The 13407-nt window shown below is 41.5% G+C and overlaps 1 protein-coding gene across 1 annotated transcript in view; it reads left to right on the plus strand.

Moving 5' to 3' along the window:
- Positions 1-587: 587 nt before the first annotated feature.
- Positions 588-13407, plus strand: part of LOC113800038 (uncharacterized) — a 17817-nt gene continuing 4997 nt past the window's right edge. Inside the window, exons 1-7 of the mRNA XM_070114331.1 lie at positions 588-708; positions 2373-2592; positions 5908-6112; positions 7191-7283; positions 7824-7883; positions 9406-9539; positions 12729-12858. Of these exons, the coding sequence (XP_069970432.1) occupies positions 2535-2592; positions 5908-6112; positions 7191-7283; positions 7824-7883; positions 9406-9539; positions 12729-12858 (680 nt within the window). The 5' untranslated portion in view covers positions 588-708; positions 2373-2534. The remainder of the gene's footprint in view (positions 709-2372; positions 2593-5907; positions 6113-7190; positions 7284-7823; positions 7884-9405; positions 9540-12728; positions 12859-13407) is intronic.

Here is a 13407-nt window from a genome sequence, read left to right on the forward strand (position 1 = left end):
CGTTGGTAAGTATACCATTGTGAACGTTGGGAAGTATATCATTGTGAACGTTGGTAAGTATACCACTGTGAGCGTTTGTAAGTATGCTAATATGATGGCGATATACAATGGCACTGAATAACAGTACATGCAAAAGAGAATATCATGACACACATACACAAATGAACGAATAATATTTTAGAGAATATATTTACCTATTAATAATATTGGTTCCGTTGGATATAGTCGATTCAAACAGGGTTTTCCTATTTCCATTATTTTATTTTTTAGAACGTGAAAAATAAAGAAATAGAAAAAAACGGAGTAAAACCGATATATTCTCAATATTTCTCGATACAAAACTAACGCAAAAGTATAAGTGATTTTTCAATTTCCGCGTAATTTTTTCGACATGAAGATTCCCGCCAATCTAATCTCGATCATTTCCTAAACGCTTAAAAAAAAAAATCAGTTAATCTTTTCAAATTTCCGCGGAATTTTTCGTCGCGGGAGGAAGTCCAGTCAACCTAATCTCATGTCCTGTTTCGAACACCCATGTGCAGATCTTGTATGAGACGTTATTGTTATCTCCCTTATCGTCGCAGTGGCCATGGCTTCGTCACCGGACCAACGGCCTTTAATGTTTAAATACAGATAAGTTAACGAGAGAGCCAATGGGTATTCGAGGACCTGGACAGTTCGTTGCTGGCGGTCGTTGTGGAGGGACGTGTACGTGTGGCTTATTTAGAAGAAAAAAAATCGTTTTGTTGTGTGTGTGTGTGTGTGTGTGTGTGTGTGTGTGTGTGTGTGTGTGTGTGTGTGTGTGTGTGTGTGTGTGTGTGTGTGTGTGTGTGTGTGTGTGTGTGTGTGTGTGTGTGTGTGTGTGTGTGTGTGTGTGTGCGTGTGCGTGTGCGTGTGCGTGTGCGTGTGCGTGTGCGTGTGCGTGTGTGTGTGTGTGTGTATTTTTTCATTCTTTTTTTTAAAGTGTGTGTGTTTTCATAAATCGTGTGATAATTATATATACCATAAAGAAATGGTCAGAGCAGATGCACTCAGAGTCCTGTTGTGTAATTATGAAAATGGCATTTATTATCAAGTCATAATAATAGTGATTTCTCCACGAGCAATGATATGAATACTATTACTATTGGAAATGTGAAGGATTGTGTAGATAAAGAAACTGGATGGTGATTATAGTAATATAAACATAATGGCGATGACTATGATTAAGTAATATTAATTCCTAAAACAGTTTCGACGGCAAGTGAAAATATTGATAATGATGATAATATGATAATACGAGTGAAATTAGAACGATGCTGTCCCTCTTTATCATCGTGGCAGTTATTATCACTGATAACAGTAATGATATTGATCAAAGCTGATAAGAGCAAGGGAAGTATTGATAATATTACCAATGATAATTAAAAACGAAGTTAATAATGATTGTACTTGTTAACATGAGTATGTTGACTTATACAGAAAGAATTATCGTATGTTCCATTTTTTTAACATTAATGGTACGTTCAACATCGTCAGTGATTTGAATAATAACGACATAAAGATCGCAATTATAGTAGTAACAGTAGTAGCACAGTAGTATATCCTACGTTACAAGTATGAATGACTGATGTACAAACACGAGATATATCAGTACTCGTAACTTTTGTACCCAAATTATGTTGATAATTGGTAGTTGAATTACCTATTCCTGTTATTATTTGACTAGCATTTATCTCTTTGATTACAACGATCACTACAGATTTTATTACAGTTATCAATATCCTCGTCCATCCGTATTGCCATTATCAGTGTGTGCTTAACCTATTTTTTTTCTCGATAAGAACAACTGGACTCAATTTATCAATGACCAGTTTGCCTTCACATATTTTCTCCGATAACACACTTCAGTGATACAATTTAAAAAAAAGAGACAAAACGGAAATAACAAAAACGTCATTTTGTGGTCTGCTCTTTCCAAACATCCTGGTCTTCGTCGTGAGATAAGATAGCTGTCTGTAGCCATGGTATATACTCTAGCAGGTAAAGAGGGCAGGTGAGTAATGAGATAACAGATAAGAGATAAGAAGAGATAAGTGACCAGTTGGGCCATGGAAGGTAGACCATTCTTGTCGAGACTGCTTGTGGTGTCAACAGAGAATATGATGTTTTAGTTATTAATAGTGATTATTTTATTTCATGGAATGCTGATACATAGATTACTCGTCCAGGCATTTTATATATTTAGTATTTTTTGTCGTAAATAACACTCTCAACCGTTAGTAAACGTGTGAAAACAGTGAATGTATTTTTGAACCTACACTGGAACACAAATTTTAAGAATATTTTCTCAGCCCTAAATACAACTTACCTATCCTCCTTATACTCCTCAGGATTTCAAATAATAATTACATAAAACAAAAACAATCGTCACAAATAAACAGAAGTGAAGAGAAAATAATAAAAAGACGAGTTAGAGCAAAAAAATAAAAAAAAAATAAGACCCCAAGAGGCCGCCGGAAGGTGATCGTTCTCCGTATTTTGTTGAGTCCCGGATGAAGATGACGTCAAGTGGAGAATCCGAGGACTACACCCACTACACTCCTCGGTTACGTAAGTCCCTCTTATTCTGTTTATTTATTTATTATTTAGTTATCTATTTACTTAATTTTCTTGCAAGACTGTATTTCTGTTTGTTTATTTTTCTTGTAAGAGTGTATTTCTGTTTGTTTGTTTATTTTCCTTGCGAGACTGTATTTCTGTTTATTTGTTTATTTATTTTTCTTGTAAGACTGTTAGTCGGGTGAGGAATCACTCTTTGATAATCTAATGTTCGTTGTTTTTTGTATTATCATTATTGGTATTATTATTACGTTAATACCTTTTGTATCACAGATTATCAATGAATAGATACACCCCCTCGGAATAATAAGTGTAAATAATCAAGTTAATAATAAAGAAATAATTGTAAATACAGACGCAGAAATAAAGGCATGTCTGTCTATATATCTGATAGATATACATTTAACTGTCTAATTGCCCGGTTGATATACATGTCTAGACTGATAAATATGCATTTATTTCTTTATTTATATATGCATGTCAAGAATACGAATATTCTTGGGGTCGGGTAAGCACAATTCTTAACAAACCGGCCGATAGCCTGGACTTTGGCTAGCTATAGTGAGTGTACTATATGTATAAGCTTGCTACACGTTCCACTGACACAAATGTACACAGTAGGCCTAGGGATAGCCATGATATTACTACGAGTATGTTTGCACGGGTGTAATTATTACAACAAGGAAGTAATACCGTAATAATAATAATAGTAACAATAGGAATAATAATAATAATACGTAATATTATTATCATTATTATTATTATTATTATTATTGTTGTTTTTTATTATCATATATATGATGCAAGGCACAAATTCAAGCCATGAATAGAGAGACAAGGAACCGCCAAATATCGTGATTGACTTTTCGAAAGAATGGGTTAGGTTAGTTCCTGAAACTGGAAAAGCACTAAGTAAATCTTCATAATAAGTAAGTAATAATGAGTAAGGTAACATTAGATGATTAGTTATAATGATACTCCCGTAAATACGTTTGCTTAGGAGTATTTTGATAACATTAGCTTTGACTTTATTTTTGTTAAACCTTACGTTGCACAAAAAAATGATGATTAATGGATTATCATCCGATGTTCTTTATGTCTTTATGATTGGATTGCATTTAATTAGAATAACAGAGTAAATATTTACGTATATCGAACCGAGACGATCAATTAGGGAATTTGGGTCGAAAAATCTTTATATTGTTATTGCATATTGTGTTAATACATGACAGTTATTTTTTCTTCGTGTTTAGTTAAGGATGAAGTGTATAGTTACAATATTTTTTATAAGTTTTCTGTACAGTTTCGAAAGTAATGCAATGTTTATATTTGTTTAGAGATGCGTAAGGCCATTTAATAGTTCTGTCAATTATTCTCTCTCTCTCTCTCTCTCTCTCTCTCTCTCTCTCTCTCTCTCTCTCTATATATATATATATATATATATATATATATATATATATATATATATATATATAATCCTCTCCCCTCTCTCTCCTTCTTCCCCCTCATTCTCTCTTCCCCTTTTTCTCTCTCTCCCCTCTCCTCCCCCTCCCTCTCTCTCCTTCTCTATCTATCTGTTTATCTTTCTCGCTCTCTATCTCTCTCCCTCTTTCTCTTTCTTCCCCCCCCTCCCTCTCTCTCTTTTTTCCTGTCTCTCTCTCTCTCTCTCTCTCTCTCTGTCTCTATCTCTCTTTCTCTCTCTCTCTCTCTCTCTCTGTCTCTCTCTCTCTCTCTCTCCCTCTCTCTCTCCCTCTCTCCCTCTCTCCCTTCCTCCCTCTCCCTCTCTCCCTTCCTCCCTCTCTCCCTTCCCTCTCCCTCCCTCCCTCCCTCCCTCCCTCCCTCCCTCTCTCCCTCTCTCCTTCTCTCCCTCTCTCCCTCTCCCACTCGCTTTTTGCCCTTCCGTTCTTCGTCTTCCCTTTCTTTTTTTCCTTTTGTCTCGATGTTACGAAGACTTACACTATCCTATTGTGACCGGATTGATTTGGAGAGCCAGACAACGAATATGTTTTCGGTCTAAGACTAAGATAAAAGATCCATTTATGAATTGTTTATAGCATCACGAGTCATGTAAAAATATTTAGGTTAAGGTGATTAAAATGGCTAAAGAGGTGGTGTTCTGAAAAGACAAGAGGACAGCTAGATAATGTAAATCAAAAGATACTACAAAAATATTTGCAAAGGGGCGTGGGCCTTGGTTGGTACAGTGAGGCGGCGAATCTGTCTTTTCCTAGAATTCGAAATATGTTTGGAGGAGTTTTGACCGTGCTTGTGCCCTTGATCAGAGTGTGTAAACGTAGATATTTTGTCCATGGAATTATCTCATCTTTCTCCCTTCCGTTTTTTGTTTCGCTTTGTTCCTATCCTTTCATCTTTCCGTGTTCCCTTCTTACTTCATTTTCCCGTATTCTCTTTCTTCTCCACCTCTCTCTCTCTCTCTCTCTCTCTCTCTCTCTCTCTCTCTCTCTCTCTCTCTCTCTCTCTCTCTCTCTCTCTCTCTCTCTCTCTCTCTCTCTCTCTCCCTTCCTCTCTTCCGTTTGTCGCTCTCTCCCCTTCCTTTTCCCCCCTCTCTCTTCCCCCCTCCCTCCCTCCTGTCCCTCTCTCCCCGTCCTATCCCTCTTTCTTTCTCTTCCTCCCTCCCTCTTTCGCTCTCCCCTCTCTCCCCTTCCTAAGCCACTCTCTCTCTCTCTTCCTCCCTCCATCCCTCTTTCGCTCTCCCCTCCCTCCCCTTCGCTCTCCCCTCCCTCCCCTTCGCTCTCCCCCCTCTCTCTTCCTCCATCCCCTTCTTTCTCCCCTCTCTCTTCCTCCCTCCCTCTTTCGCTATCCCCTCCCTCCCCTTCCCTCTTCCCCCTCTCTCTTCCTCCCTCCCCTTCTTTCTACCCCTCTCTCTTCCTCCCTCCCTCTTTCGCTCTCCCCTCCTTCCCCTTCCCTCTCCCCACTCTCTCTTCCTCCCTCCCCTTCTTTCTACCCCTCTCTCTTCCTCCCTCCCACTTTCGCTCTCCCCTCCCTCCCCTTCCCTCTCTCCCTTCCTATCCCTCTTTCTCTCTCTTCCTCCCTCCCTCTTTCGCTCTCCCCCTTCCTATCCCTCTCTCCCTCTCCCCACTTCCTATCCCTCTCTCTCTTTCACTTCCTCCCTTCCTCCCCTTCCTATCCCCCTCTCTCCCTTCTACCCTCCCTTCCTATCCCTCCCTCTTTCGCTCTCTCCCTCTCCCCTCTCTCTCTTCCTCCCTCCCTCTTCCGCTCTCCCCTCCCTCCCCCTTCCCTCTCCCAACGCACCAACACCCAACGCCCCTCTCCAACCCCCCGCAGCCCGGCGCGACCAGCACCGCCAGTTCACGTGGTTGGAAGGCCTCCTCCTCGCCGTGCTCACCGTGTCCTACCTGCTGGGCTACGGGATCCAGATCAGCATCATCGTCGAGAAGTACAGCCTGGAAGAGCCGCCGAAGAACCGCGGGCTCTACCTGCTCTTCTTCTTCCTCCCACACCTGGCGGCTGGCTTGAAGAACTTGCAGTAGTGAGGGTTTTTTTTTGTTTGTTTGGTTGGTTGGGTTGTTGTTTGTTTTTTGGAGTGTTTTGTTGTTTGTGAGGTTTTGGGGGATGCGCGACTGGCTTGAAGAACTTGCAGGAGTGAGTTTTTTTTGTTTTGTTTGTTTGGTTGGTTGGGTTGTTTTTTTGGAGTGTTTTGTTGTTTGTGAGGTTTTGGGGGATGCGAGTTTTTTTTTTTGTTTGTTTGGTTGGTTGGGTTGTTGGTTTTTTTGGAGTGTTTTGTTGTTTGTGAGGTTTTGGGGGATGCGCGACTGGCTTGAAGAACTTGCAGGAGTGAGTTTTTTTTGTTTTGTTTGTTTGGTTGGTTGGGTTGGTATTTTTTGGAGTGTTTTGTTGTTTGTGAGGTTTTGGGGGATGCGAGTTTTTTGTTTGTTTGTTTGTTTGTTTGGTTGGGTTGGGCTTTTTTGTTTTGTTGTTTGTGAGGTTTTGGGGGATGCGGGTGGGCGAGGAGGTGGGTTTTGTTGTGTGAGAGTTGTGTGTGAGTGGATATTATTTTTTTGTGGGAGGGGGGGGGATAAAAGATTTGAATTTATATGATTATTTAGATATATTCAAGTACGTTTTGGGTGTATATTTCCATTGGTGTATGCAGAGGTTTGAGCATAGATAAGAGGTGCTGATGTGTGTGTGTGTGTGTTTGTGCATGTGTTTGTGTGTGTGTGTGTCCGTCTAGGTGTGTATGTATGTGTGCGTGTGTTTGTGTGTGTGTTTGTTTGTTTGTGCGTGCGCGTGTGCGTATCCCAGCGTGTATTACTTGCATCATAGCCAAAACGTCTACCTTAATGTTGATACATCTCACCAATTGCAAAACAGACGTTTCCTCCTATCACTAATTAACCCCTTCCCCCTCCTCCCCCTCTCCCCCTCTCCTCCCCCCCCTCTCCCCACTCTCCTCCCCCCTCCCCCTCTCTCCTCTCTCCTCCCCTCCCCCTCTCCCCACTCTCCTCCCCCCTCCCCCTTTCTCCCCTCTCCCCCTCTCCTCCCCCCTCCTCTCCCCCTCTCCCTCCCCCCCCCCTCTCCCCACTCTCCTCCCCCCCCCTCCCCAGCCACATCAGAGACTCCCGCGAAGAAGACGACGAAAATTCTGTCATCGGATGGGTCGTCCACGTCGTGTTCCTGCCGGTCAGCCCCCTCATCAGGTGCGTTGCTGTTGTTGTTTGTTTTGTTTTTATTGTTTTGTTAGTTGTGTGTTGATGCGCATTTTTTTTTTTTTTTTTTTTTTTTTTTTTTTTTTGAGATCGTATTTATTATATTGTCTTGTTTTTATTTTGGTATGTTGCTTTTCAGTCTGTTTTTGAAATTGAGACGCTATTTTTTAAAGATAAAGATGTCTTTTCATTTTGTATTTGATTTTTGATTTTTTTTTTTTTTTTTTTTTTTCCTTTTTTAATGTTATTAATTATTTTGATGTCGATATGTCAATTTGAATGTTTTATTTTGAGTTACTGATCATTTTGATTTGAGATGTTACAAACCATGTTATTTTCAAAATCAGATATTAATTAATTATATTGTTTTCTACGTTACTTATCGTATATTTTTTTTATTAATTTCAAGATGACCATAATATAAGGGAAAGTAATGATAATTGATCTTTTATCACTCTCCTTAGTATCATCATCTTTATCATCATTAAACTGTACTTTTTTCTGATGAACTTAATATGTGCCTTCACACAGACTCGTCCGAGCAGGAATGTTCGGAATGGCGGAGAAAGACAATCGGGAAAATGGCTTAAGGTTAGTTTAGTTTCATTTCTCGTTTTTGTTTCTCTGTTTGTGTAATTTCTGTTCGTTTTTTTCATTTTTCATTTTCTTGCTTTCCTTAAGTCGTTAAAGGTCAAATGATTTTTTAAAAGTTATTATTATTATTTTTTTTACTTCTTTGGGTGATAAGGAGACATGGGCAGAATTTAATAGGCTCGTTTCCCTAGTTCGCAGTATTTCAAGGCAGTGTTGTTCTTTTTTCTTCTTTTTTTTAATTATTATTTATTTGTTTTTGCCTATTTTACCTGTTATTACCTTCTTGTACTGTTACGTACCCCCCCCCCCCCCGTCCACCATCGCTAAACAAACTTTTATTCAGGCTAATGCAACTAATATACTAATTATGAAAAGACTGCATTGCAGGAGTGTTGATCAATAAATTCGAATTTAATACACGAATAAAAAAGATGATTGAATAACAGAGTGCTTGAAAAAACACAATTTATTATGAGATGTGAGACGTGTGTGTTCCTTGTTTGTTCACGTATCCCTATGATCTATGTTACGTACCCCAGTTTAGACAACACTGTTCCAAGGGATACATTTGTATTTTATTTTTTATTATTTAGTTTTTATTATTGATATTGTTAGTTTTATTATTATTATCATTATTATAATTGTTATGATTATCGTTATCATACTCATTATTATTATTATCATCATTCTCATTTTCGTCATCATTGTCATTATTATTATCATTATTAATATTATCATTATTATTATCATTTTCACTATTATCATCATCATCATCACCATCATCATTCCTATTGCAGATTCTATCTATCTATCTATCTCTATCTTTCTCTTTCTCTCTCTCTTTCTCTCTCTCTTTCTCTCTCTCTCTCTCTCTCTCTCTCTCTCTCTCTCTCTCTCTCTCTCTCTCTCTCTCTCTCTCTCTCTCTCTCTCTCTCTTTATCTCTCTCTCTCTCTCTTTCTCCCTCTCTCTCTCTCTCTCTCTCTCTCTCTCTCTCTCTCTCTCTCTCTCTCTCTCTCTCTCTCTCTTTCTCTCTCTCTTATTATTATTATTATCATTATTATTTTTATTACAGATTGGTGGACGAGCTCCTCACGGCTGCCTCTTTCTCTCTCTCTCTCTCTCTCTTTTCTCTCTCTCTCTTAATCTCTCTCTCTCTCTCTCTCTCTTTCTCTCTCTCACTTTCTCTCTCTCTCTCTCTCTCTTTCTCTCTTTCTCTTTCTTTCTCTCTCTCTCTCTCTCTCTCTCTCTCTCTCTCTCTCTCTCTCTCTCTCTCTCTCTCTCTCTCTCTCTCTCTCAGTCTCTCTCTGTCTCTCTCTTTCTCTCTTTCTTTCTCTCTTTCTTTCTCTCTTTCTTTCTCTCTCTCTCTCTCTCTCTCTCTCTCTCTCTCTCTCTCTCTCTCTCTCTCTCTCTCTCTCTCTCTCTCTCTCTCTCTCTCTCTCTCTCTTTCTCTTTCTCTCTCTTTCTCTTCCTCTCTCTCTTTCTGTCTCTCTCTTATTATTATTATGATTATCATTACAGATTCGTGGACGAGCTCCTCACGGCCGCTGTCCTGAGGCTGTTCGACGTGCTCTTGGGCGACGCGCCGACCCTCTCGCTGCTCCTGCGGGATGACGTCTGGGCGAGGTCCGGCGAGTGGAAGGACCTTGCTGGCGGTGAGGATGGAGGGACCTTGGGGTGGGATGGAGGGGGTGGGGGGGGTTGGGAGGGACCTTGGGGGGTGGAGGGGGGTGGGGAGGGGTGAGGGGGTGGAGGGGACCTTGGGGGTAGGGGATGACGTCTGGGCGAGGTCCGGCGAGGTGGAAGGACCTTGCTGGTGGTGAGGGATGGAGGGACCTTGGGGGGTTGGAGTGGAGGGGGTGTGGGGGTGGGGGGTTGGGAGAGGGGGTGGAAGGCGGGGTTGGGGGTTGGGGGTGGAGGGGTTGGGGGGGTTGGGGTGACGTCTGGGCGAGGTCCGGCGAGTGGAAGGACCTTGCTGGCGGTGAGGATGGAGGGACCTTGGGGGGTTGGAGTGGAGGGGGTGTGGGGTGGGGGGTTGGGAGAGGGGGTGGAGGCGGGGTTGGGGTTGGGGTGGAGGGGTTGGGGTGACGTCTGGGCGAGGTCCGGCGAGGTGGAAGGACCTTGCTGGTGGTGAGGATGGAGGGACCTTGGGGGTTGGAGTGGAGGGTGTGGGGTGGGGGGTTGGGAGGAGGGGGTGGAGGCGGGGTTGGGGTTGGGGGTGGAGGGGTTGGGGGGGTTGGGGTGACGTCTGGGCGAGGTCCGGCGAGTGGAAGGACCTTGCTGGTGGTGAGGATGGAGGGACCTTGGGGGGTGGATGGAGGGGGAGTGGGAGGGTGGAGGGGGTGGAGGGAGGGGTGGGAGGGGGACCTTGGGGGGTAGGGGATGGACGTCTGGGCGAGGTCCGGCGAGTGGAAGGATCTTGCTGGTGGTGAGGAGGGACCTTGGAGGGGTTGGGGTGGGGGGTGGAGAGACCTTGGAGGGGTGGTGGGGGAGGGTGGGGGGAGGGGGTGGGGGTTGGAGGGGTGTGGGAGGTTGGGGGGAGTGGAGGGAGGGGGAGTGGGGGAGGGTGGGGGTTGGGATGACGTCTAGGCGAGGTCCGGCGAGTGGAAGGACCTTGCTGGTGGTGAGGGACCTTGGGAGGGGGTGTGGGGGACCTTGGGGGGTTGGTGTGGAGGTAGGGTGGAGGGGTTGGTGGGGTGGTGAGGGACCTTGGGGGGTGGAGGGGAGTGGGTCGGGTAGGGGGTGTGGGGAGGGGGGAGGGACCTTGCTGGTGGTGAGGGACCTTAGGGGGTGGAGGGGGTTGGGTGGGAGGGGGTTGGGGTGGAGGGGGTTGGGGGGAGGGGGGTTGGAGGGAGAGGGTGGAGGGGGAAGGAGAGGGGGAGAGGGTGGTGAGGGACCTTAGGGGGTGGAGGGGGTAGAGGGGGCTGGGGTGGAGGGGGACTTGGGGGTGGGGGGTTTTGTTTGTCTGTGTTTGTTTGTTTGTTGTGGGTGTGGGTCGGTCGTTTGTGTTTCAGGGTTGTGTCTGTGGATGTGGATGTTTCTTTCGTTTCTTTCTGTTTTTCTTTCTCTTTCTCCTTTCTCTCTCTCCTTCCTCTCTCTCTCTCTCTCTCTCGCTCTCTCTCTCTCTCGCTCTCTCTCTCTCGCTCTCTCACTCTCTCTCTCTCTCTCTCTCTCTCTCTCTCTCTCTCTCTCTCTCTCTCTCTCTCTCTCTCTCTCTCTCTCTCTCTCTCTCTCTCTCTCTCCTCCCTCCCTCCCTCCTCTCCCTCCCCTCCTCCCTCCCCTCCCTCCCTCCCTTCTTCCCTTTTTCCCTTCTTCCCTTCATCCCCTTCTTCCCTTCTTCCCTCCCTCCCTCCTTCCATACTCTCTTCTTCCCTCTTCTTCTCGTTCTTCTATATTCTCCTTAGTGGAACTTTTCCCCCGCACTCTTCCTTAATTTGTCATATTTTTTCTCTTATTTTTCTCGCTCTCTCCCGTTGCGTTCTCTCTCAATTAAATATTTGCCATACTTTTATTTTTTTCTCTTTCCCCATTTCCGTTATCTCAATTAATTATTTGCCATACTTTTATTTTTTTTTCTCTTTCCCCTTTTCCGTTATCTCAATTAATTATTTGCCATACTTTTTATTTATTTTTTCTCTCTCTCCCTTTTCGATATATCTCAATTAATTATTTGCCATACTTTTTATTTATTTTTTCTCTCTCTCCCTTTTCGATATATCTCAATTAATTATTTGCCATACTTTTTATTTATTTTTTCTCTCTCTCCCTTTTCGATATATCTCAATTAATTATTTGCCATACTTTTTATTTATTTTTTCTCTCTCTCCCTTTTCGATATATCTCAATTAATTATTTGCCATACTTTTTATTTATTTTTTCTCTCTCTCCCTTTTCGATATATCTCAATTAATTATTTGCCATACTTTTTATTTTTTTCTCTCGCTCTCTCCCTTTTCGATATATCTCAATAAATTATTTGCCATACTTTTTATTTATTTTTTCTCTCTCTTCCTTTTCGTTATATCTCAATAAATTATTTACCATACTTTTTTATTTATTTTTTTCTCTCTCTTCCATTGCGTTATATCTCAATAAATTATTTGCCATACTTTTTATTTATTTTTTCTCTCTCTTCCTTTTCGTGATATCTCAATAAATTATTTGCCATACTTTCTATTTATTTTTTCTCTCTCTCCCTTTTCGATATATCTCAATTAATTATTTGCCATACTTTTTATTTATTTTTTTCCTCTCTTCTTTTGCGTTCTCTCTCAATAAATGACCTTGACCTTTTTTTCCTCTCTCTCTCTTCCATTGCGTTATCTCTCAATAAATTATTTGCCATACTTTTTAATTATTTTTCTCTCTCTCTCTTCCTTTTCCGTCTCTCTCAATAAATGACCTTGACCTTTTTTTCCTCTCTCTCTTCCATTGCGTTATCTCTCAATAAATTATTTGCTATATTTTTTATTATTATTATTTTCCCTCTCCCTTTGCGTTCTCTCTCAATAAATGACCTTGACCTTTTTTTCCTCTCTCTCTCTTCCTTTTCGTGATATCTCAATTAATTATTTGCCATACTTTTTATTTATTTTTTCTCTCTCTCCCTTTTGCGTTATCTCTCAATAAATTATTTGCCATACTTTTTATTTTTTTCTCTCTTCCTTTACGTTCTCTCTCAATAAATTATTTGCCATACTTTTTATTTATTTTTCATCTCTCTTCCTTTTGCGTTATCTCTCAATAAATTATTTGCCATACTTTTTCATTATTTTTTTCTCTCTCTCTTCATTTGCGTTCTCTCTCAATAAATGACCTTGACCTTTTTTTTCTTACCCCAACAGGTCAACAAGGGTACCTGAAATGCGCACCTACTTGTACGAGAGAAGAGCTCGATATAACGATGGATTTTTGGACAGTCTTTCGTATGTTCTTCCTGGTTTCCAAGATGGCGCAGGGGGTCACCTCTTATCTGTGAGTTCGTCTTTTTTTGTTGTTGGTCTGAGTCCTTTTTTTTTGTTTTCCTCTGTGAGTTCGTCTTTTTTTGTTGTTCTGTCCTTTTTTTTTCCTCTGTGAGTTCGTCTTTTTTGTTGTTGTTCTGTGTCCTTTTTTTTTGTTTTCCTCTGTGAGTTCGTCTTTTTTTTTTCTTTTCTTTTTTGTTTGTTCTGTGAGTTCGCCTTTTTTGGTTCTGAGTTTCCTTTTTTTTTTGTTCGTTTTTTCCTTTTTTTGTTGTGTGAGTTCGTTTCTTTTTCTGTGGGTTCGTTTTTGTTGTTGTTGTTGTTCTGTGAGTACGTCTTTTTTGTTTTGCTCTGTGAATTTGTCTTTGAGTCCTGAGTTTCTTTTTTTTTTTTTTTTTGCGAATTGGGCATTTGGATTATTGTGTCTACGAGTCTATTGTTTACTTTATAGTTGTCAATTTATCGGTTATTTTATGTGTGAATTTGTCAATTGCTTTATATCTATGAGTTTATGATCTATTTTCTATCTGAGTTTATTGGTTTCTTTTCTATGGGCTTATACATT

Source organism: Penaeus vannamei, chromosome 3, assembly GCF_042767895.1.
Source record: "Penaeus vannamei isolate JL-2024 chromosome 3, ASM4276789v1, whole genome shotgun sequence".
Classification (NCBI taxonomy): Eukaryota; Metazoa; Arthropoda; class Malacostraca; order Decapoda; family Penaeidae; genus Penaeus; species Penaeus vannamei.